The sequence below is a fragment of the Cyprinodon variegatus genome, unplaced genomic scaffold (assembly GCF_000732505.1).
Source record: "Cyprinodon variegatus isolate N-32 unplaced genomic scaffold, C_variegatus-1.0 Scaffold16, whole genome shotgun sequence".
Classification (NCBI taxonomy): Eukaryota; Metazoa; Chordata; class Actinopteri; order Cyprinodontiformes; family Cyprinodontidae; genus Cyprinodon; species Cyprinodon variegatus.
The window spans coordinates 1,562,711-1,586,175 of NW_015150469.1; the positions used below are offsets into that span (position 1 = coordinate 1,562,711).

Sequence of the window (23,465 nt, forward strand, 5' to 3'; positions counted from 1 at the left end):
GTGTTTGGTAAATGAGACTAGGGGAAAACATATCAGGACTGTCTAAAGCAGTTTTCTGAATACTTTCATAATAACAAGAGTATTTAAAGACTTATGGTGCAATTATCCCTAAAGGAAGTTTTTCCAAGAGCAGGGGAGGTTATCTAGGCTGTGTCATTCATTTCCATGGCAGAAACCAGAGCCAGATCAGATAAAACATGAAAAACCATTGCAGGATGCTGCTCTAGTAAAGCCATGGTACTTTTTTGGTGGCGAAATGATTTACCCTCTAGTTAAATATTTACACACTTTTGTTTAAGTAAAAAGATATTTTCGTTGAACAGTTAAGTCATTTCCGTTTCTAAAGTAAAAGAATAAATGATACAAATGACTGTTTTTTTTTAATGAGCTGTTTAAACTGTTTAAAGATACAGTAATATATTCAGGGTTGATGTGGATTTTTTCCAGCTTTTTTTTTTTTAATTGTCATTACACTGTCAGAATTTGGCACCCACTCCTCTTAGTTTTGAGTAACTTTTCATTTAAAATAATTCTAACGTAAAAACAAACAAAAAACTATGGAACTGGTGAATATTTAAGCGGTGGTCCAATTTAGGAAAAACAAATTATTCAATGAAATATCAAAGGTTAAATTTCTGGGTTTTTTTTATTACATATGACTTTCTGATTACAGCTCTTTTCCAATTTCCTTCTTAAGGTTAAATGCATATTTATGTAATTGTTTCAAATAAACATTCAACAGTTAAAAAACCTTAACTACTCAATCAGAAATAAGCAATCATGCTGCATGTTCAACGAGTTTAATAGTTTTCAATTTAAGGCATAATGATGTATGATAAGATAGTAAACATACCTATCAGATCTTTAAACTAAATATATTTTGTTTTTTTTAATGCAGGCATCAATTGAAAAACGGCAAATTCTACAGTTTCATTTAATACATGAAAATATATACTTTGAAGTTAATTAATGTTTTCCTTTGTATTATATATTTACATCCGAACTGCAAAGCTAAAACACTTTATAATACCTTTGTTTGACAAATACGATTCATATTATAATTAGATTTTTTTTTAGATTTAAACAGACTTATGTGGGTACAAAGGGAAGACGACCAACAATATGAAAATGAACCACAACAACCGACAAATAAATGGTAAGCAGTCATGCATTGGGTAACTAGTGGAAGCCTGGCTGTGAAGAGCAGAGAGTGGACCAGTGAAGGGCCCTCGTTACATAAAGCCTGTGGCACTCTGGGCCATAATGAGTCTTTTGTTGTGTGGCCTCTGAAAGGAAGAGTCCCCCAGCGCACACTGTGGCCCACATCAAATCCATTCACTGAGCTTTAAACTGGGAGAGACCACAGGCAACTTGAGAGCTAAAATACTAACAGCGTCTACCTCTGTCCAGGGTCATTGTGTTCCACTTTGTACCCTCTTGTCTACCTATGGGTGGGCGATATGAGCAAATACCATAGCTTAACATTACAATCAAACCATTTCTAATGGTTTTTTTTTTACATTTTAAGAACAAAATCCTTAGCATAAAATATTTTACTTGACACCTTAAACTTTGACTTGACTTACTTTTCAAACTTTGGAGGAATGTTAGACAGCGAATGACTTTATTTTTATTGAAAAAAAAGGTCAAGCTTAAATCAAACCAGGATACAGCTAAAAGAAGAAGCCATTGCTTTGGGGAAACTTTATCTCAGTCTTATTACTTTCTTAAAAAAAACAAATTCAGATAAAGAGACAAGAATCTCAGAACCCATAGGTCTGAGTGGGTAGTGCAAAAAAAAAAAGAAAAAAAAATTAGGTTAGGATGCTTCAAGCCAATTAAAATATGTTGGATATTTGTTTAAGGGTTGTTGGACGAAGCAAAGAAATAGAATAGACAGAATAAAGAACTTTGACTTTGATCCTGTTGCTGCATTAATAAAACACTTATTTGCTTTCATGCAGGTAGCAGTGGTTTAAAGCAAGTTGCTGAAATATTAAACCTTACTTTAGGCTGAAAGCATCATATATATATGTATATATATATATATATATATATATATATATATATATATATATATATGCATTTTCATTCATCCCTTTATAATTGCTTATCTTAACAGGTGCCTTTCCTCTCTTATTTTTCTTTATCCATTTAGGTTTTACCTGTAAGAACTACAATAAAGATCAGTCTCCTCTATCCTATTCTACAAATTACGCTGTGTTCACATGCCTAGGGGAGTGTTGGCCTAGTGTGTTAGAGGAGTGCGATACTGCTCTGTGAGGGTTGCAAATATCCGGTTTGGTCCCCACAGTCTCCTATCTGGGTTCCTGAGCAAAACCCTTAACCCCACACTGCTCCCTAAGGGGTTGGTTAAATGCACAGAGTGAATTTCCAACATGGAGGGACAATAAAGGGATTTACATTACATTACATTTACATCTTACCCAGATTCCATTTATAGCAATGAGTCAGCATGCAAAAAATAAATTAAAAAACAGAAGAAAAACTGGACTGTGGAGCTTTATTGGGCTGCTCATCTATGCAATCACAAAATAGGTGCCTCAATAATCCAGAAAGGTAACCAGAGTGAACTCCAATAATTGCTCATCGCACTTATTTAACTTCCATTTCAAAATCTTCTCTAAGTCCATAAAAGGAGGCTTGAGCTGATTGGTTAACATGGAATTCAGGATGACCTGTGTGGGCTTTGTCCTAATCATGCAAAAGTAAACCGAACTTTATTTGAATTTTGCCTTCGCTGTGATTTTTTTGAAGACAGAAAGTGAACAAAATGCAAAATGCAATTAACAAACTTTTAGGCTTGTTTAAGTCTGTATAACATTCCGACCATTTAACTCTGTTTAGAAGCAAGTTCGGACATGCTTTTTTTCTTATCTGGCTTCCTGTAAGGAGCATACACTTTTCAAACAGTGTATCATCGCAGCACCTCCATTCTATTTTAAACATGAACCGCAGGACAAATCTGAATTTGGCTGCCACTCAGGCCACATTACAAGGTGAGTCATCAGTTCTTTTGTTGAATATATTTTGCTCTTTTGTTTGGAAAATCAAACTGTAACACAAGCAATGCATTACTGTAGCATCTGGGGCCACAAGGTTGCATTTACTTTGTTATTTCTCAAATTAAGTTCAAAATATTTTCTAAAATTTCACAGATATTTGTGTAAATATCCATCATGTAGACTTATTGAAGCATCATACATTTTGCAGATATCAATAAAGTCCTGGCATGTTTCTTGTTGGAGAGATAGTCAAATTTCTTCCCAAACATTTTACAGTTAAAATAAAATTTATTATGCTTCAGGCTAAAGAATTAGCTATAAATTGCATGTCACAACAGGATTGAGGTCAGGGCGATTTCTGTTGTATCATGTTGAAGAGTAAAACTTTAATGTAATTAGGTATTCCTACCAGACAATCATCACAGAGGGGGGGGAAAAAGGTTGGCAACATATGAAGCAGGGTAACATTAAGCATTTAGCCCATTAAAAAATATATAGACTTTGCTTTAAAGCCAAGTTTTAGACGGACTGCACCATTTCTGACAGCAAGAGTGATCATGTCTATATGAGAAGTATGCCAGGATGTTATCAAAGGCTATAAAAAGTATGTGGCATCACTGCAACTTCCAACAGGATATTCACTGAAATACAAAAAGGTTTGCATAATTAAGCCTTTGTGCATTAAGATGGTTTGCACTAAAATCCTTGTGCATCCAATTGAGTAAAAAAATAAAATTGGCTGAAACATAATGGATATGCATATTTATTCTATGCAACATAAAAAAATAATGCATGTTTAAACTCAAATAATATGACATTTGTGTCATTTATAGGTGTGTGTAAACATATAACTGTCAAAATAAGAGTATCTGTTAAGGTGAACAAACTCCTGTTGTTCAAAAAGGTTTTCAAGTGACTGAGGTGTAGGCAGGAATTAAAAAGAGGGCAGGGTAACCACTTGTAAACATGCAGGGCGGCGGCTTGAGGAATGAGCAAACAGTGACTACATTCAGGCATAAACAGCAGAAGTAGCTACATAGACACCTGTAACAAAAACCATAACAGATAAACAACCACAAAAGTACATATAGTTTATACCTTTCCAGACAAATGGTAATTTCCTCCCCCACTAGGAGCTTAGAAATCTAGTACTACTCATAAAACTTCCATATCTTCATCCTTGCAGTAAAACCTGTCTTATCACACAACACAGCTCTGCTAAAGGACACCAATAAACTAATTCAGGTCGAGACTCATTTATGCTTTAAGATGATAATTTGGTTTGTGCAGAGGCAGCTTGGAGTTGCCCATGATAAATCATGTCATTGCTGGTGAAAGTGCATGAATAAACATGCGCAGGCCCTATGGAGTAATCAGGAAATCACTCCAATGGGGTAAATTGGAAAAAAATATATATCAATAAGGAGTATATATGTGATCCGTCTTTCCAGTTCCTTGAGTGTCAGTCACAAACCAAGATATAGATTTTATCTATAAGGAAAGCAGAGCAAAACCCATTTCTGACAGTTTTTAACCACATAAACTGAACCAGACCTTGAAAACACAACCCTAGCCACATCATGTGTTATTTCTAGGAGATTGTTAAAGATATGAAGTCAAACGGGAGAAATAAGTGCATAACCCTGGATTAAGTGGTTGACCTTAAATGATCTGAATGACAGCGGTTCGCCACAAATTTTATTACCGAGACCAGAATACCCCCTTATTAGAAAGTTGCCAAAAATAAGTAATGGTTACTAATAGAAAAGTCTGTAAAATTGTTTTGTCATGCAGAAATCAAAGTAACTGACACTTGTGTGCATTTAAATGTCGACGTATCAACTACTTTTAAACAAAGAACTCTCAAGAAATAAAAATCACTTTTAATGCAATATTTTAAAAGTCTTGGCTCTGATCTGAACCCAGACCTACCTCACATTTTTAGGAAGCATTAAAAAGATAGACAACTTGTCATCCAAAAGTACATATTTAAAGTAAAGTTGTTTATAACATATTCAATTAGTCGAAAAGTCAGAGTTAAGATCAGGTAATGATGTAACAGGTGGGCCATTTGTTGTGTCGCTTACTGTTATTTGCAACACAGGCAAACAAAAATGTATTTCTTTAAATTTTATGCTCTAAAAAAAAGTGTCAAAATGAACAGATATTTTGCATCTTGATGTGCAACACAGCCTTAATAGAAGGCAAAAAGTCAGTGCTAATTAAAAGTTTGCAACAGAATTGTTGGATTATTGCACATCCATAGTGACCATAATATAAAAAAATGGAACTGCTCTGCTCAGCTGTAAATTCTCCACCTTAGACATACACTTATGTTTAATTTCTGATATAAAAAATATGATTCTGAGTACAATGAGAATAAACCATCTTATCATATAACAGAAGAGACATTTCTGTCATACCGACACACTTTTCATCGTAACTGCAAAGAAAGACTTTTGGGAACTGAATTATTAACACGTCATATTAAACTGGAGAGGAAGCAAGCTGACTTAAGCCCAGCACCTCATTGATTTACTTCCTGAGCAAAGATCCTTATCAGAATGAGAATCACATTTAGTGAAGACTTTATGTTGCTTCAATCAGATAGCTCTTCAAAATAAAAGACAAGGCTACTTTTGTTGCAAGTATGAATGCTTCTTGAAAGCCACTTAAGCCCAGCTGAAGCAGAAAAGCATCCAGAATCTTAAAAGGGAAAAGTATTTCTCACAACCATAGACTTAATACTGACGAGGCTGTTAAGATGATAATCTGAATATCATTTTAGATTCTTTAATTCTGATTAAATTAAGAGCAAACTTCAAGTTCATGTCTTAAGTGTTAGTTTACAAAATAAGTAGAATAAGAGTTCTTTTTTATTATCACAACAATAGTATTTTTTTTCTATCACTTAAAATAATTTTAAATAATTGGCAGGTATCATCCAAGGAGTAAATGTTAAAAATGCAAACACTTTTCATATAAGTGCATTTTTGGGCTTATTGACGTTTTCATTTTGTTAAAATATGTTATTTTCAAAAAGATAATAAAAAGAAATAAAAGGACATTTGGGGGGAAATGGATTAGAAAGCTAAGTGAAAAAAAAGCATGCATTCATGTTTAAAACAATGAGACAATCCTTGTTTTCTTATTTTTGTCCATTGTATTCTACAGGTACTGAATCCTTATAGCAAGGAATTAAATGGAATGAGGACAGTTGCATAATTTTTGTCCATAATTCTAACTTCCCTGAGTAGTTTTTTTCTGTTTCATTTTGTTAACTTGTACATTACATTTAATTTATTTAGTTATTTTTATTTATTTATTAGTTATTTTAGCTCCAGTGAAAAAGTCAAAGATATCTTTGCCCAAAGAATAAAAGTTATTAGAGAGTTATGCATACAGTTAAACTTTAGAGTACCCTAAGCCGACAAAGAAACACCTGTAGACATAAAGCGACTCCCTTTGATTAAAAGATGTAACCAACTTAACAAATGGTTCCGCAGTGATTTTCTCAACTTTTAATTTTATGCAGAAATCAAATTAAATTTTAAACATGAAATCTGAGAATCCAAGGTTCCTCTAAATCTTCCTACCGCCAGAAACACCAACCACAACATCCGAGTATTTACAAAGAATGCTTCTTAATCTCAAACTTTGCCGCAGACTTTAAAAGAAATCAATGGTTTGTTTCAGACGTATCAACGTCCTACTTGACCAGCAGTCCTCTGTCCCATTTTAACCAGCCTTGTCAACAACATTGGCAGAAATACTTCAGTACACCAACAAAGTGCGCTTTCAGAAATCAGCTGCCAGATATACTTGCACAGCCCAACAGTTTTTACAAGCAAACACTAGGGTGCCTGTAAAAGCATTTCTCCGAAATAAGGTGGGCTCACAAACAGCAGCCGACACACACCGCCTGTGTCTCTGTGAGCGTGGAATGGTAAATATTTCTGAGCATGTTCATGAACGTCATGGTGTGACTGTAACTCTGTGTGTGAACATTACTTCAAAGGGTTAACCACTTTTTCTTTTTTTTTTCTTTTTTTTACTGGAAACCAGCTGGACTCATGGCAGGGACAGCCAGTGCAAGTTGGGACTTGATGACTTCATCGCTGTTGTGTAAAATGTAGGGCTGGCAGCAATGACCACTGTGTGACAACACTAGCACCCACTTCTTACAGTCTTTATCAGCCAAACAGTACATCTGCTCTACTGGCCTAAACGAATAGCACTTAAGTGTTCTGATTAATTAGTTCTACAGGCTCCACTCTGCGTTGATGATTTACTCAGTTATTTATTTAAGCAAGGAGGTCCCATGGTCAAATCATTTTTTCTATGGGTGTGCTGCAGACAGATAAAGAAAAAAATAAAAAAGGTGGAGAGGATCAAGAAATAAATCTAAGATTCTGAACATAAAGTGATGAACTGATGGCGAGATAAAAATATAAGTTGATAGCCCTTTTGAATCAACTAACCCAAAGCAAACTGGTGTTTTAGCTTTTATTTTCAATACTATTCACAGGGCACTTGCTGAATACATAGAAACCCCCAAAAGGCAACAAAATTTGGTGCTTCCACCAACTACAATTCTCTGTGGACTTGTCGTTTGTTTCCAGCTTCATTTGTGTTTGCTAATTAATAAGACAATATCTGTTATAGGGTTTTTCTTCTGTTGCATCGAGGCTGTTTATTATCCTGCAGAGTAGGGGAAGACAGCAGCTTGGCTGAGCTGATTTATGATTTATGATTAACCAGAAAAATCAATTCTTCCTCAGATTTAAAAGAGAGAAGAGCAGATTATTTAGTGAATTTTAGGGATTGAGATGGGATAAATTTAGATTTATTTTGTTTAAAAACTAAAAGGTTGACCCCCAATCTAGCAGAAACCTTGTCAAATAGGGTAGAAAAAAAACAACAAGGCACTGTAGGTACGATTGCACACATAAAGAAACACTTGACAGCAATTGTGTTAAGTGGCAGAGAAGCAGTGTCCTTCAAAAATATTCATAACTGGTATACAGTTTAACATTTTTCACATTACCCTCGAAATACTTAATTTGAACATCATATAACAGATTCCAAAACAGTTATTAAAAAAAATTCACTGGACTTGTTTCCAAGTTTGAAGACTTTGCGCTTTCCATCAAAGAAGCTTTTTTAATTAAAAATGTTAGAATTAGCATTAAGTTTGAGGCAATATAGAGTAGACCAAAACAAAGCCTTGTTTGTTGAACCGGAAGAACGGATCCACCCCTTAGGAATGGGGAGCCATTGGGGTTCTTTGTTAGCCTGCACTACCCGATACTGGTCTATGCCTCGGAAAGGGGGTACTTAGGGAGAACTGTTGGCCTGGCTGAACGGGCGAGATGTTCTGGTCCCTTCTATGGGGGTGGGGGTTGTGATGACAGCGGGAAGGAATCAACCATCGCAGCATTGTAGGTTTTTTAAAATGACAATGACTTGAAAGACTACGAATCTTCACCAGCATTTTATAACAGAGCAACACAAAGTAGTAAATCATTATAAAATGTATTTCTTTTTTTTAAAATGCTCATTTCTATTTGTCCTTTTCATTCATAGGCATGTATAACTTAATCTTGATAAAGATCCTGCTGTTCTATGGGGACCTTAGAGATTTATTAGAAAACACTGGTAAAAAAAATATATATATAAATATATATATATAAATATAATATATATAATGAAGACAAAGGTACAGGTCATGAACAAGCCTTCCAGAGATCCCTGGTAATTTAGGAGTAGCTGCAGAGACCCACAGATAACTGGCAGGATCACCTGTTTACAGCACAACTAATGATGGTGAACGCCACATTTCTGGCTTTGATGAAATAGTGTTAGGAGGAAAGAAATTGTTAAAAGAAAAACAGAGCATTTCCTAGCCAGCAGTTGCTGGTAGAGGTCTCCCATTTGGTCTTGGGACGCACTGTCCTTTATGCTTTTGGCGTCTCTCTGCTACTGTTCCCCCAACTTAAATGAACAAGGAAATGTATATATTTCTGCAGAACTCAATAGCTTGCTAATGAGCTACTATTATAATCTAAGTTGGCTACACTAGAATACAGCAGCAACAAATCTAAAACATACAGTACAATGGGCCCAGAGGTCAGTGCTCTGTGTAAGACTGATTAAGGGGACATAGACAGAGGACATGTAGAAATTGGTGTAGTTGAAGAAGCCAAGACAGAGATCCAATTAAGACTCTGTGGCAAGATTTGAAAAACGGATCCCCAGATGCCTTCTATCTAATCTGACCGTGCTACTCTGGAAAGAGAAGTTGGAAAAGGTATCAGACACTTAGGTATGCAAAGCCTGTGACAAACTATTGCAGAATAGGCTGTTTCTACAAAGTATTGACCCATGAGGGCTGAATACAAATCAAGTGTTTGGTGCACATTCAAGTCATATTTATGCTTTGTTTTAAACAATCATTTTCCTTCAACTTTACAGTTTTTGCCTCAGGAATCGTACACACACAAAGTCTAAGTAAAAAGTATTGTATTGAAAAAAAAAATTGTCTTTAAATGTTGTAATAAAGATCCATTGACTCCCATGCCCAGTGTGCTGTAGGATTCCAGCTGCATGCTGGGGACCGGATGTCAACACATCAGCTGACAAAGTGATAAACGGGGGTCTCTGGTTGAAGGATGACTTAAGTTAGGTGAAGTGTTGGTGCCGGTTTTTACCTCTGCAATGAGGCCCCTCATCCCAGCCATCCGAACAATCAGGGACTCCGTCACACAGTTTGCTCATATGGATGCAGACGTCCATGTCCAAGCAGCCATGTTCATTGACAGGGCACTGGTTTGGCCTGTTGTGTGAGCCTGGAAGAGGAAAAAAAAAAAAAACATCATTAGGGCACCTAAGCTTAAACATGTACAAGACTTTGATTTCAAAGTCCTTGCACGTCTCACAAATAAAACAAATAAATAAAACACGAAAAGGGAAGGGTTAGTGAGAATGACCAGTCTTTAATTCTAAAGACAATAAAAGCATCCATGCATATTGATAATTACTTTCTTTACTGCTCCTCCAGAAGAACCCCCAAAAAAGGAGCTTTCTGACAGATAACATTACATTTCTAACCTGTATCAGACACAGTAACAAATGTGTTTACAAGCAGGCACTGCTTATATGTTGTATATGCTGGATGCAACATTGCAAAGGATCAGTGTAAGCAATCCTGAATGTGAATATTTGCATGAAAGACAAAAAAAAAACTGAACATTAAAAATAGATTTTTTTTTCTAAACAGATTTAACATATGAATTTGAAAAAGATGCTTTCCCCTTTGCTTTCTCTCCCTCCCACTCTTCACTCTCTCCTTTCAGCCCACACTGCAGAGCAAACAGTTTGCCTTGGCTGTTTTCTCTTCCTCTTCTTTCTCCTCCTCTCATTTTTTTCCCCTTTCTAACATCTGCTGACCCATTTTAGAGCAACACTTGGAGGAGGAAAAAATAAAGATCATCTCACTTTAAAGGAAATGGCACGTAGATTTCCAAGCAGCAAACATCTAAAGCTGTGCAGATTTACATGTCTCTTTCCAATAGACTAGTTGGAAACTAGAGTCTAAAATGCAGCTTTACTTATCTGCATTTCTGATTATACAAGAATGAAGTTCATGTCAACTTAGAGCCCAAACACTATGTCTTACTACAGTGCTGTGAAATTATTTGCGACCAAATAGATTTCTTGTGGTTTGTGAGTTTGTTTGTTTTTTGTCACACCCACAAGTTTAAGGTCAAAAATCCAATATATTATTGAAGAGAAATAACCTGAAATGCATGTTTTAATAAATTATCATGAATTTTTACAGTAGTATTCAGGCGTTGGCCCATTCTTTTTTGCAAAATTGTTTTAATTCTATTGAATTTAAGGTGTTTGTAAGGGTGAATTCTCTGGGTCAATATCAAACCACTACATCTCAATTAGATTTTGGTTCAGACTTTGACTAGGCCATTCTTTTATGCACAGAGACAAATTTGCCCTATTTACACTACCCCTCTGAAATCGATCCGTGCCGAGTTCACACCAAGCCATGCAGAGCTTGATTCTTATGACCATTTACACATAAAGCTAGCATGGTTCCGTGCCTCAAATCGGCCGTCCACGATACTACAGCTCCCAAGGCGGGAATTATGCAAACTAAAATGGGAACTCCCATAACATTCAGGAAGTTATGTGCCTGGATAGCCTTGGTCTTTGGTCTTGGTCTTTATTCCAGGTCGCAACACGCTCTTTTGATGCCATTTATTGTTAATAGGCTGAGAAGAAGCTGGTGTTGTGAACAGGTAAAAGAGATATGTGAATTGCAAAACCTGATATGCTGGAAAACCCGCAGAATGAGTCAGCTGACTGTAAAAAGGAGATGACGTGGTCTGCTCATGCGCTCTTTGTTATCAGAGAACCGAACCACAACTGAACTGAGCCGAGCCCTACTGTTGAAATACTACTACATTTAGAGCGTATTGGTTGTGTCTGGCAATGTCCGGTTTAGTTGTGTTCCATTTAGACTCAACAGTTATCTTGGTTATTGTGCTCCGACTGTTCTCGGCCCTGTTTCAAAAGGATGACCAAGAGGTTTGAAATGGGGCTTTTTAAAGTAGGTGGACCCAGGGGTGTAGTTTAAAATCACCATCCTGCTGCAAAACCCAAGAGTGTTTAAGGGTAAGGTCAGACAACAACATTAGGATGTTCTCCTTAACGATTTTAAAGCAGAATACAAGGTTCCGAATTAATGTAATGGGTGCATGTTTTTAGAAAGCGAAGCTGGCCCAGACCTTAACATTACCCCAGGGGAACTTTTACTTTAAAATAAGATATACTTTTGAAAACATAACTTGTGTTTCATTTTTTTCTCTCAACAGTCTTTGATATCAAAATATATATATATATATATATATATATATATATATTTGAAAATCTGAGCCAGACTGTGAGTTGTATTTAGTTGGCAGGGGTTTACGCCTTGAAACTAACATGGCCGCCATTTTGCCCCAATTTGTTACTTATATTAAAGGAGCACTGACCTTAATTAAGGTGACAGTCAACAGCAGTGCACTACATGTTATTCTAAGTCCTTCTATGACGTCCCGGATGAGTCATGGATACAATCTTGGAGTTATTTTGGTAGGCTGGCAACTCGAAAAAGTATGCCACTGCTCCATGTTTTTATTAAACTTGGATAATGATTCAAACTGAGATTTTTACTGAAGCCCATAGCCTAAGAAATACTTTAAAAGACTGAAAGATGTCAGGACAAATTTTCTGTGGAGTAATTCTGTTAATGTAATGAAAAACATTTTTTTCATCCAATTGGGCTGGCAGTAGACAGTCCTACTGTAGGTGTGCCAAGTGAAGCTGAACCAAAAATGTAGTTGCCGTTAGTCAATTCAAAATTCAGCAAAATATACCATTCTATTTATATTGGACCAGTTTTAATTGATTGATCTTTTTACTGAATGGATCAAATCATAAGCTCTTTCGTATAAAGGTTATATAAAACATTTCGGATTGACAGGATTCAAAATCCGAAGCAATGTGTGAGGGAATATAAAATTTAAACATTGCAAATAATTGGGTTTACAGTTCAATACAGAAATGAGTGAATGCTCTTAAAAGATATAATAATAAAAAAAACATTAACAGCTTGAGTATTGACACTGAAAGTATCCTCTTTGCACCTTTCAGACCACAATTTTTTACTGTGTTATAACAATTGCTTTTGACATAAGCTTAAAAAGATAATCTCACCACAGAAACCTTTGTGGAAAAAGCAGCACCACACAGAATCAGAGAATTAACTTCTAATACATGTGGCTTGTGGAAAAGGGGGATGTTAGCATATTAGCAGCCCTCCTACAGATCAGGTCTCTAAGCCAGCCTCATTTACATTCAATAAACTGCCAACATGGGGATTTTTACATAAATGGAAAATACCAAGAAAAATCACTCAACCCTGCTAAGGGCTTAGAATCTGCAACTTTTTGAGGGAAGTATATAAGACAAGTGGGACTGAAAGTCATTCAAATGACATCTGCTACAAAAACTTGTGTCTTTACCAGCTAAACTTGTAAGTTAGCACTCAGCGTTCTGATGGCCCATTCAGTTCGTCCTACATGCAGACACTGGAAAGTAATTCACCTAATATCAACGTTACACTAAGACAAAAAGAGCTTCTCTTTTGTACAGTTCTATGATTCTAACACAGAATTACTTTAAATTAGTACTAAGCTCCTTACTACGCTGTCTAATGGATTGTTTCACATCTGACCTGAATAACTGTGCAATGAAAACTAGAGATGCATGGTTAAATTGACTGGGGACCAGAAAGGGACAGTCTTCTGCTTGATCAACTCTGGACAACGGCCAGCTGTTCTAGTATCTTAGTAGTATCTAGTATCTTATCCTATCATAAAAAAAAAAAAAAGATTATATTGGAACCAGCCAAAATCAGAACGGTTAGGTTAAAGCTTCAGAGATCAGAAATAAACCACCAAATTATGAGCAGTGAATTTTGTAAGAGAAAGTTCTGTAATACAAAACAAGAGCCAGTAGAATTGTCTTTTTTTTTACTAGTTAAAGGTTTCAGATCCAAATCCTTGTTTTTTCCTTTTTTTTAGGAGCCAGAATCCACTTTAGTGGTCCAGTTTGTGCAAGACACACACGTTTTAATATTTATACTTTTTAGGAAATGGAATACTGAATAAAATAGAAAATTCTGCATGCAAACCCAAAACACACACACACAAAAAAAGTAAAAATTTAATTATGCTTTTTTTGTTTAACAATGGAGAAGTGGACTACTCAGGCTGTAAGACATTTATTGTATTCATCAGTCTGAAAAAAATGATCTCACTTATTCCTTTACTATTTTCAACCTTACCAGTTTTTGTAGTTTTTTTTCTTTTACAAGACTACTTCTTCTATGTATCTGGGGACATAACATACCTGTATGAGTTAAAGGAATTTAAAAAATACATTTACTTTTAATAAATATTTTAAAATGACAAAAACAGAGCTAAATATGAGACATAGAGGTTTAGCTTATTGATAAAACAAACCATGTCATAGAACACAATATCATAGAATTCAACAGAATTGTCATTACACTGTCACAACTACAAAGCAACGAAATGAACCCTCTGCATTTAACCCATCCCCTTGAGGGGCAGTGGGCTGCCATTATGTGGCGCCCGGGAGCAGTGGGGGGGTTAAGGGTCTTGCTCAGGGACCCAGAGTTGCAGTCTGTGGGAGTTGGGCTTAAACCTCTGGGACCCAACCGCAATGCCCCAACAACTAGGCCACCACTCTCCTCAAACAACATCATCAAAGATAGGAATAAGTGCTTCTAGTACAAGGTGTAATTAGCCAGAAGTGATACATGCAAAATGTAACACTGCTCTTAGAGATATAGTTTGTGAAAATGTTTTCTTTGTCCTCCTAGAAAGTTCAATTGAACAGGAGGTGCTCTGACTGCTTGTGATTCCCTGTAACAGCACCTCGGACTGTCCAACCAAGACCGACCAAGCATCTAATTGAGTCAGACTTATGCAAATGCAGACATGGTGGCGGAGTTAAAGATATCCACTTTAGGGAAAATAGAAACTAAAGTGGTCAAATTGCACTGTAAGCTAATTGGTAATATAGAGCTTTTGCTCACATTTTGTGAAAATACGGCCAGTCAGACATATGCTAGCGAAACATTTAAACAGTACAATTTATCCAAGTTAAGGACTCTGACAGAGTAAAAAATGAAAACATAAAACTGCAATCTTGCTGGAGCTTGTTTGTGTTTGCTTACAGACCAGCATAGTGTAATGGAAACACTTTATCAAGGGAGTTGGGTGATCTGATGACAGACCCTCTAGTTTTAGTTTACATGTTTTTGAACAAATCTGGTCCAAGTATGAGTCAGATGCAGGCTGTGTGTTTTGGTAGCAATACCACATTTTTTAACAAGCTGCAAAGAAGTAACATTAATCTAGCACTTTTTCATGACTGGATAGAAGTAAATAAGAAAAAAATAAATAAACATAAAAACTTAGAATAAGTAAAAGCCACTTTGTTAATTGTTGCCTTAAACTTAAACCACTGTCGAGGGAGTTTATAAAAGAAGATTCTAGACAGTGGTTATAGGGAAGTATTTTTTATCTCTGGGTTCAAAACTCGTCTAAAAAAAAAAATCAGATCGTTACGGTTAGAATTGCAAGTACACCAGCTTGCACTAAAAAAGTGAGCCTAAGGCCACTAAAGTTTAGTTTTGCAGTTCTTTTTAGAAACAGAGTCATAAGTTGTTAATATGTTATGTTTTCTACACAAAACATTGGGTGGAAATTGTGTAAAAATTTCTAAATCTAGATACCAATGAATGCACCACCAATAGAAGCATATCTAAATTAGAATAAGTTAGAAGAGTTTCAGTAGTTTCACTGATCAAGGTATGGTTATAAGGGAAAAAAAAACCTTGTAAGATGTCTTGTACCACTAGTTAAACTTGATTGTATGGACATGAGATGAAAAGAAGGCAATCTTTCTTCAAATGTTTGCTTCTTTCAACACCTCCGACTCTGGACTCAACCATCCCCCACCCCTCAGGACTTGTATACTTATGCAATGACCTTAAATTTAGAGCTCCCGTTGATTCTTTGTCCTGAGTTTAAAAAGCCTGCGTTTCCTTCTGCTCTGGGGTTCCATGGCGGCCCCTGACTGACTCTAATAAAGTCTCCTGTCAGCTCCAGTTATGATGTTATACCAGCTGACAGACAGGTCTTTTGTCGGATCAACCCCCAGTCTTTTGGAATCAGATTTTACAGAAGACTCCACAAAAACCCAATTACTGGAAAAAATAAAAGAACACAGTCTATTAAAGGTTGCACTAATTGTTAATACAACATGAATCAGCTAGTTATTTAATAGTTATCTACTCAAGTAAATAACTATGGATAAATAAAACGATATTTATCCACCATACAGCCATTGCCCTTATTGTTAAAGTACAGACTTTCTGTTAGATTGATAGATACTGTTTAAGTACAGAAACATATTAGGGATTCACCGTAGGTTTGGTGCTTATATTCAGCACTGGAGCAGTCAATCTAATCAGCATGCATGTGAAATGTTCTAACAAGCACTGTGACATATTCAAGGTATCTTGTACGTTTGCAGACTAATAGCTTTTAAAAACCACTGCAAAGTGTTTACAAGATTTCTCAGAGCAGAGGGTTATCCTTTTGCCACAGAGAGAAAAAGCATCTACATTGTCACAGATATTAACAAAAACATGTTAAAGTCTAATGTATTCATTTGGTTTGGATTGTAGGTGTTTTATGGATAGACCTAAAAAAAAAAAACTAGAGCATAATTATAGTAATCGTGGAAAAAATGTTACATTGGTTTTCAAATAGTTCTTTGCAAAATTAAGTTTGTAACACTAAGGGTTTTCTGTTTTTGCTTGTTCTTCTTTGCAGAATACCTTAAAGTAAGTCAGATTAAAAAGCAATTGTGAGCTTGCATTGATTTTTAAGTCTTACCACAAACGGTTGGAACAATTTATAACAATTCTATAATATGAATGTTCTTTGACCTAAAACTCATCTATTATAGCTTTGATTGGATGTTAACGGCTGTTGTTGTAATGGTTCAATTTATCTTTATTTTTTTTAATGAATCAACTCATCAGCTATAGTCATTTAATCTTCATGATGCTGTCATCTTGGTGACACAAAGTGTCTCCCCCAGTACTTCGTTTGTAGGGGAGAGAATATTAACCTAGAAAAGGCCGTTTTAATTCTTTGTAGAATTCAAATTGAACAACACAGATCAATCTGGGAAGGCTCCTGTAGAAACTGTTACTAAAAGGGAGGGATATTCAATACAAATCTTCCAGGTGATTGGGTGCCTGTCTCCCATGATGAGTTTTTAGCCAATCACAGCAGCAGGAGCAACTTGATTTGTTTTACAACTAGTGGAGTTAACCGATTTATCAAACTCTTACTAAATCCGGTTGAGAGGAACGCGCAATCTTCCATCTACAAAAGAATAAATCTTTTGGGGTATCCCAGCTAAAACTGGTGCAGCCTTGTTTGTTTTGCTTCAGCCTTCTACACCTAGTTGACAAAGTGACATCATACACGTTCCCGCATTGGTCTGAACAATTTCTGTATTGCAGCAAACACATCTGCAGGTTCCTGGCAATATTCATTTTTGGGAATTTGGGAATCCACAAATCTCATGACAATTTATCTTCCTTGCAAGGCAGAGACACTATAACTCTGGTCTCATTTCAGCAAAGCAACATTCTTCACATTGTGCTGTGTCCTACATGGTTTGATCATTTAGCTCTATATAGATCTCTTCAGCTCCTCTAAAGCCACTACGGGCCTCTTAAGAATTTCTCTGATGAATGTTCTCCTTGCCTGATATGCCAGTTTAAATGGATGGCTTTGCACTGTAAGGTTCACAGTTGTATCATAATGAATTTCGACTTTTGTACAATGGCTTTTATGATGGATAGGTATTATTGAGGGGTTTAATTTGTTTTGTCAAAACTGTACTTTGGTTTTGTGCTACAATTTCCTGATCTATCAAATGAGATAATCAAATATTAGGTTCAACTGCTTGGCTTTGATATGAAAATAAGTACTCAAAGTCGAGGGCTAATATTAAAATATTTAGAGGGTACTGCATTAAAAAGTGGTCTAATCAAAGTGACGATGTCACAAACGGCTAAACGAACATAATCTCTGCAGACAAGAGGAACAGCCGAAGATGAGGACAGTCAAGAAGTCAGTCCAGTTTTTCCGTGCATAGTTCAGGAAAGGAACACAAAGGGAAACTGAAGAGATGAAACGATGGAAAGAAGGAGACAGGGTGTGGAGGAGACAGCAGAGGAGGAGAAGTGGTGCCTGCGTGGCGTGAGAAAGCCCTGTGTTTGAGGTGTGTTATAGGCTGGTGAGGCTGAGGAAGGCTCAGGGCCACAGACCGGAGGGATTTAAAGAGCTTTGCTTCTTCCTCTGTGGAGGCAGTGCATCATCCGCTGCCTCTACAGCCCCTTGTGCCCCTGCCTGGTGCCCCCTGCGTCTACAGCTACATCCCTGATTACAGGTCATGAAAGGACCATCTTTACAGAAGGAGGATCAGAATCCAACAAAGCCATTTCCATTTTCCTCCTTAGCTCAAATGCTAATCTTTCATTTTCCCTCCCCCAGCACTTCATGTGTCCACTACAAACTACAAGCCCAGCAGTGGGCTCACTCCATCATCCTCAGGCTCAGACATAGCGGTCACACAGAGCAGGACATGATATAGACTGTTTAGAGGTATCTCAAGGGCATATGATGGGCAGATAATCAAGCTGCGAGGCCCCAAGCCCCCTGTCGAGACCCTTTTAGCAGTTCGCTTTCAAGACACGTATTGTTGCGAGTGTGTGTGGGCCACCACAACACAGTATAGCTATGTTTAGGGGGTATTTTTCAGGAAACTGTCCTGATATAGCCATGACATATAAACAAACATTACAGCCAGCTGTCTGGCTCCAACTAATCAGTGAAAATTTTAAATCTTTAATATCTGGTACAGATTAGGCTGCAATTATTATTAAATGACTTTGGTCCCATTGGCCTGGGGTAACTTAGTTTCATTATGATGCTACATTCCAAGGAACATCCACTCAAAATGACTTTCCAGCATCAACAAGGATGATGAATTGAAGTGTGTTCATGTTTATGTATTTAGGACATGCAGAAACACTTTAGGCCAGCTTGGTAAATTGCACTCCCCATTTCTCATAGATATATTTAAACCAAGGAGTATCGGACTTTTACATGAATAAGGTGATAAATAGCATAAAAATACTATAAATTGCACATATAAAAAACTCATCTGCATCGTATGTATTGAACCCCGTTTTCAATTCAATTCAGTTTATTTATGTAGCCCCAATTCACAACACGTCATCTCAAGGCATACAGTCAAATTGATTCAAAGTTTTCTATCTAAGGAAAACCAGTTGATTGCATCGACTCATTGACTCAAATGCAATCCCTCACACTAAGCATGCTTGTAGCGACATTGGAGAGGAAAAACTCCCTTTTAACAGGAAGAAACCTCCAGCAGAACCAGGGTCAGTGTGAGCGGCCATCTGCCGAGGCCGACTGGGGTTCAAGGAGACAGCGGCAGACATACAGATAGAAGAAGAGATGCAAAAGGCAACTGTCAACCAGCTCCACAGACTTTTTAGTTCTGATTTTTAGCTTGAGTCAGTTGACTGATGGAATATAGCTGTGTTTCCATCAGAATTTGTTTAAAGAAAACTCTTAAAATGTGAAAAAAAAGAAAATACTAATTAGAGGTGTTTCCATCCACTGGAGAAAGTGTAATATATTTTCACCTTACACTTGGCTATAATTAACAGAAAGCAAACGCAGGAAACTAGCAGAGTCTGAAGATCATTAACAGACCTTTTTAATGAAAGTTTGGCAAGCAGGTTAGTTGTAGTTACTTTATCATGTCAGTATTAGGGATGTTCGATGCCATCCAGAGAAGTCGAAAGAATAATGTGACTCTAATGGGAAGCCAGCACTAAAAACAGCCAATCAGTCATTTAAGGTATTTATTTGCTATGTAAGAACTTATTATTACCATTTTTCCGAGAAAAAAAAATCAACTCAAAAGTTTTTTTTTTTGCAAAAGTGTATTCAAATAGTCTTTGTTTCCATCTGACTCTTCAAAAGTGATACTTAAAAATGCACATAAAAAGCATTGATGGAAAATTTTGTATTAACAAATAAGAAGCCCTGATCATTTCAAAAATAACTTTACACCAGTGCTTTTTGATGGATTTTATCCAGTGGAGTAATACAATCTAATTTCCTTACAATAGGCTATCAACAGTTACTCCACAGAAATGTTTTAATATCAGGAAAAGGTCAGGGACAAAAATTTTCAAATTTCATTAGCTAAGCTAAAAATCAAAGGGACGAATTTCCCTGCACCCGATGGCTTGACATGACTGTTATTTACAACTGGCAGCTACCTTTAGTTAACAGCTCATTCTCTTTCTCTGAATGGACACTGAAAACCCTGAAAGCAGAAAAGAAGGAAGCATATTTGCATGACTGAGATGCATTGAACCACTTCTTTGTAGTTCCCTTTTAATGCTAAACCAGGGCTAAAAAAGTCCAACGAGGAATTAGCCCCAGACAATTGTTGTGTAAGGTGTTTTTGATGTTGAAAGAGATTCCTCAGTGGCAAGCAGCCCTCAAGATGGAGAAAGTGCTTACATCTGAAGGCTTATTCAAACATCTGTTCCCATTCTCTGGCTCAACCACAATGAATGTGGTTCACGCAAGAATCATAATTGTACACAGACTCGACAGAAAACAGGAGTCTGTCTATTTTCATAGGGACTGCTCTGAGGGAGAAATATGAGCAGTAATCTCAATTTTGACAAAGCAACATCTTAGAATGGCTGTAGAATGGCTTAAAATTAAAGCCATGGCTGTCAACATCTTCCAGTTACTTGTGTTGATATTTTGGAAGAAGGGCTACACTGGCTATTTTCATTCATGTCTCTTTTAAGAAGAGAATAAACACAAGAAAAATGGCTAAATAATTGTGAATACATTTTTTTATTCTTTGAAGGAGCAAAAGGGGGGAAACCGTATATCAAACAATATTATAGAGGTCTTTTTTAACGTTCTACTAAAAAGGTAAGAATGGAGCTTTGATATTGGAGGGTATGCATGCAATTAAAAAGTATTTTACACTCAATAACCAGTTTTGACACCAGCCAGTGTTATTATACTAAAAGCAAATACAAATACATTTCAGCTACGATGAAAACCTTTCCTGAAGGGTTCTTGTAAAACAGAAACAGTTTACGTAAACTATCGAACAGACTCAGTCATGCATAGAAATGCTAAATCATTCCAGATGACAGATGAGCTGAATCATTCAGCTCAAAGAACCTCTCGTTAGAACCAAGTTAGGTGGAATACCACGTTTGAGGGTATAACAGATCAACTCTTGAAGCATAATAGCCATGGTAGTTGAGGACATGACCAGGTGACTTTCCAGACAGGCAAAAACAAGAAAGCAGAGAGAAAAAAATCATCAACAATGGACAAAAACAGAAGTAAAGAAATTTTGCCTGCCTTGGTGAGTCACTTTATCAGGTAGGAGATTTAAATAATATGGGAATTTGCCATGAACAACAAGAAAATATAGATCTGGTATCAACTTTTCAGGCTTTTGTATGCAGTGCAAGCAACTTCCTTGCACATTTTGGACACCTTGAAGCAAACTGAGCATCATTAAAAAAACAGAATAAAAAGAAAACAAAAAACAACTTTTACAGAGTTTTCTTACTGACCATCTCAATCCCTCTATGGGGACTGAGGCCCCATATTATGAGGGCTATATCCAGGAGGATGAAGCACAAAATTACAAAAGCTCAAATCAACTTTTTTTCTCAACAAGAAAAATTAGTTCACATTACTCCAACACCGTCTACAGTAACCAGACCTTAAAACTTAAAGCACCTTTGAGACTTGGCAAAACGGGTGATGCACATCAAGAATGTGCAGCCGAATTAATCTGCAGCAACAATGAGATGTTATTTAAATTTCAACTTGAATCTCTGAGAAATATTTCAGACATCTTTTTCAAGTTGAGGTGGTTCTGAAAGTAAAATGGGCTCCAATCGTGTCTTAGAAAAATTCTTTACCTTAACAAGGGAAAGACATTACATTTAAAGAACAAAAACCTGCCTTTGCTCTAAAAACATCTCCCAAGCTCAAGGTAATCAAAGAAGGCCAAAATGTTTAAACAGGAAAACCATCTGATCATATGTTAAATAAGTGGTTGGATTTATTTTATGCACTATTATCCATTTATTGAAATCTCATGTCTAAAACAACACTAAAGTTCTGCACATAATAATGAAAAAAGATTACTCAACACTTAGCAATATTCAAGATGTAAGATAAGCATTAGATCACACTATCAGTTATGAATTCCCCACAATGATTCTGTTATCTTTTTAATCATTAGAATGTCAACACCACTCTGCAACTTATAGCATCTTAGCTGCCAAAATAATATATGAGGTGTGGATATTAATGGCAGTGAAATCCAACCACTACTCGTAGAAATGAACATTGTTTACTATAAACCACAAATATAAATAATACAATGTTGTGGGCTCTCTGGACGAACAAAACCAAATAGCTACACAACTAATTGGCATGAAGAGACTAAATAATTACCCTACCAAATTATTGGCAGTCCTTGTCAATGGAGCCTTTATATAAAACTGATATAGTAATGATGATGTGAGGTATGTGATGATTTCAGCAACCCAGAGGGACTAACTTTATAGTAAACTGAAACGGGTCTATGGGAGAACAGGCTTAGTTGCTCACAAAAATAAAGGGAACAAGTAAACAACACAATAAAACTTCAATCAAATGAAACTTCTGTGACATCAAACTGTCCACTTAGGAAGCAATACTGACTGAAAATCTATTTCACATGCCGTTGTGCAAATGGAATAGCCAACAGAAGGAAATGATTGGCAAATAGCAAGACACAATCAAATGAGTGGTTCTTAAGATGAAGACCCCCTTTTCAGTACCTATGCTTTAGTTTATGGCTGATGTTATGATCACTTTTGAATGTTAGTGATGCTTTCACACTTGTGGTAGCATTAGATGGACTACAACCTACACAAAGGGCTTAGACAGGGCAGCTCATCCAGGATGGCACATCAACGCGAACTGTGGCAAGAAGGTTTGCTCTGCCTGTCTGTATAGTGTCTAGAGGCTGGAGGCGCCACCAGGAGACAGACCAGTACACCAGGGAACCTACCCACCAGCAGGACCTCTACCTCCGCCTTTGTGCAAAAAGTAACAGGAGGAGCACTGCCAGAGCCCTGCAAAATTATCTCCAGCAGGCCACAAATGTGCAAGTGTCTGCACAAACAGTTAGAAACCAACTACATGAGGATGGTATGAGGTTTCATGGTCCAATGATGGGGGATGTGCTCACAGCCCAGGACACTTGGCCCATACAGGAAACTTGATGTTTGCCAGAGAATACCAGAATTGGCAAATTCACCACTTGCACTCTGTGCTCCTCTCAGATGAAAGTAGGTTCACACTGAGCACATGTGACAGATGTAACAGTCTGGAGACAGCATGGAGAGCAATCTCCTGCCTGCAACATCCTTCCGCAGGACCGGTTTAGCAGTGGGTCCTTAATGGTGTGGGGTGACATTTCTCGTTGTTGCGCAGCCCTCTATGTGCTCTCCAGAGGTAGCATGACTGCCAGTAGGTACCAAGATGATCCTCAGACCCCTTGTAACACCATATGCGGCTACGGTTGGCCCTGGGTTCCTTCTAATGCATGACAATG

The 23,465-nt window shown here is 36.8% G+C and overlaps 1 protein-coding gene across 2 annotated transcripts in view; it reads right to left on the reverse strand.

The window, feature by feature from the left end:
* The window catches only part of LOC107091821 (low-density lipoprotein receptor-related protein 1-like), a 114,514-nt gene that overhangs the window by 67,170 nt on the left and 23,879 nt on the right, over window positions 1–23,465 (reverse strand). For both annotated transcript variants that reach the window (XM_015385999.1, XM_015385992.1), the window contains exon 3: window positions 9,737–9,874. In XM_015385999.1, coding sequence (XP_015241485.1) covers window positions 9,737–9,874 — 138 coding nt within the window. The remainder of the gene's footprint in view (window positions 1–9,736; window positions 9,875–23,465) is intronic.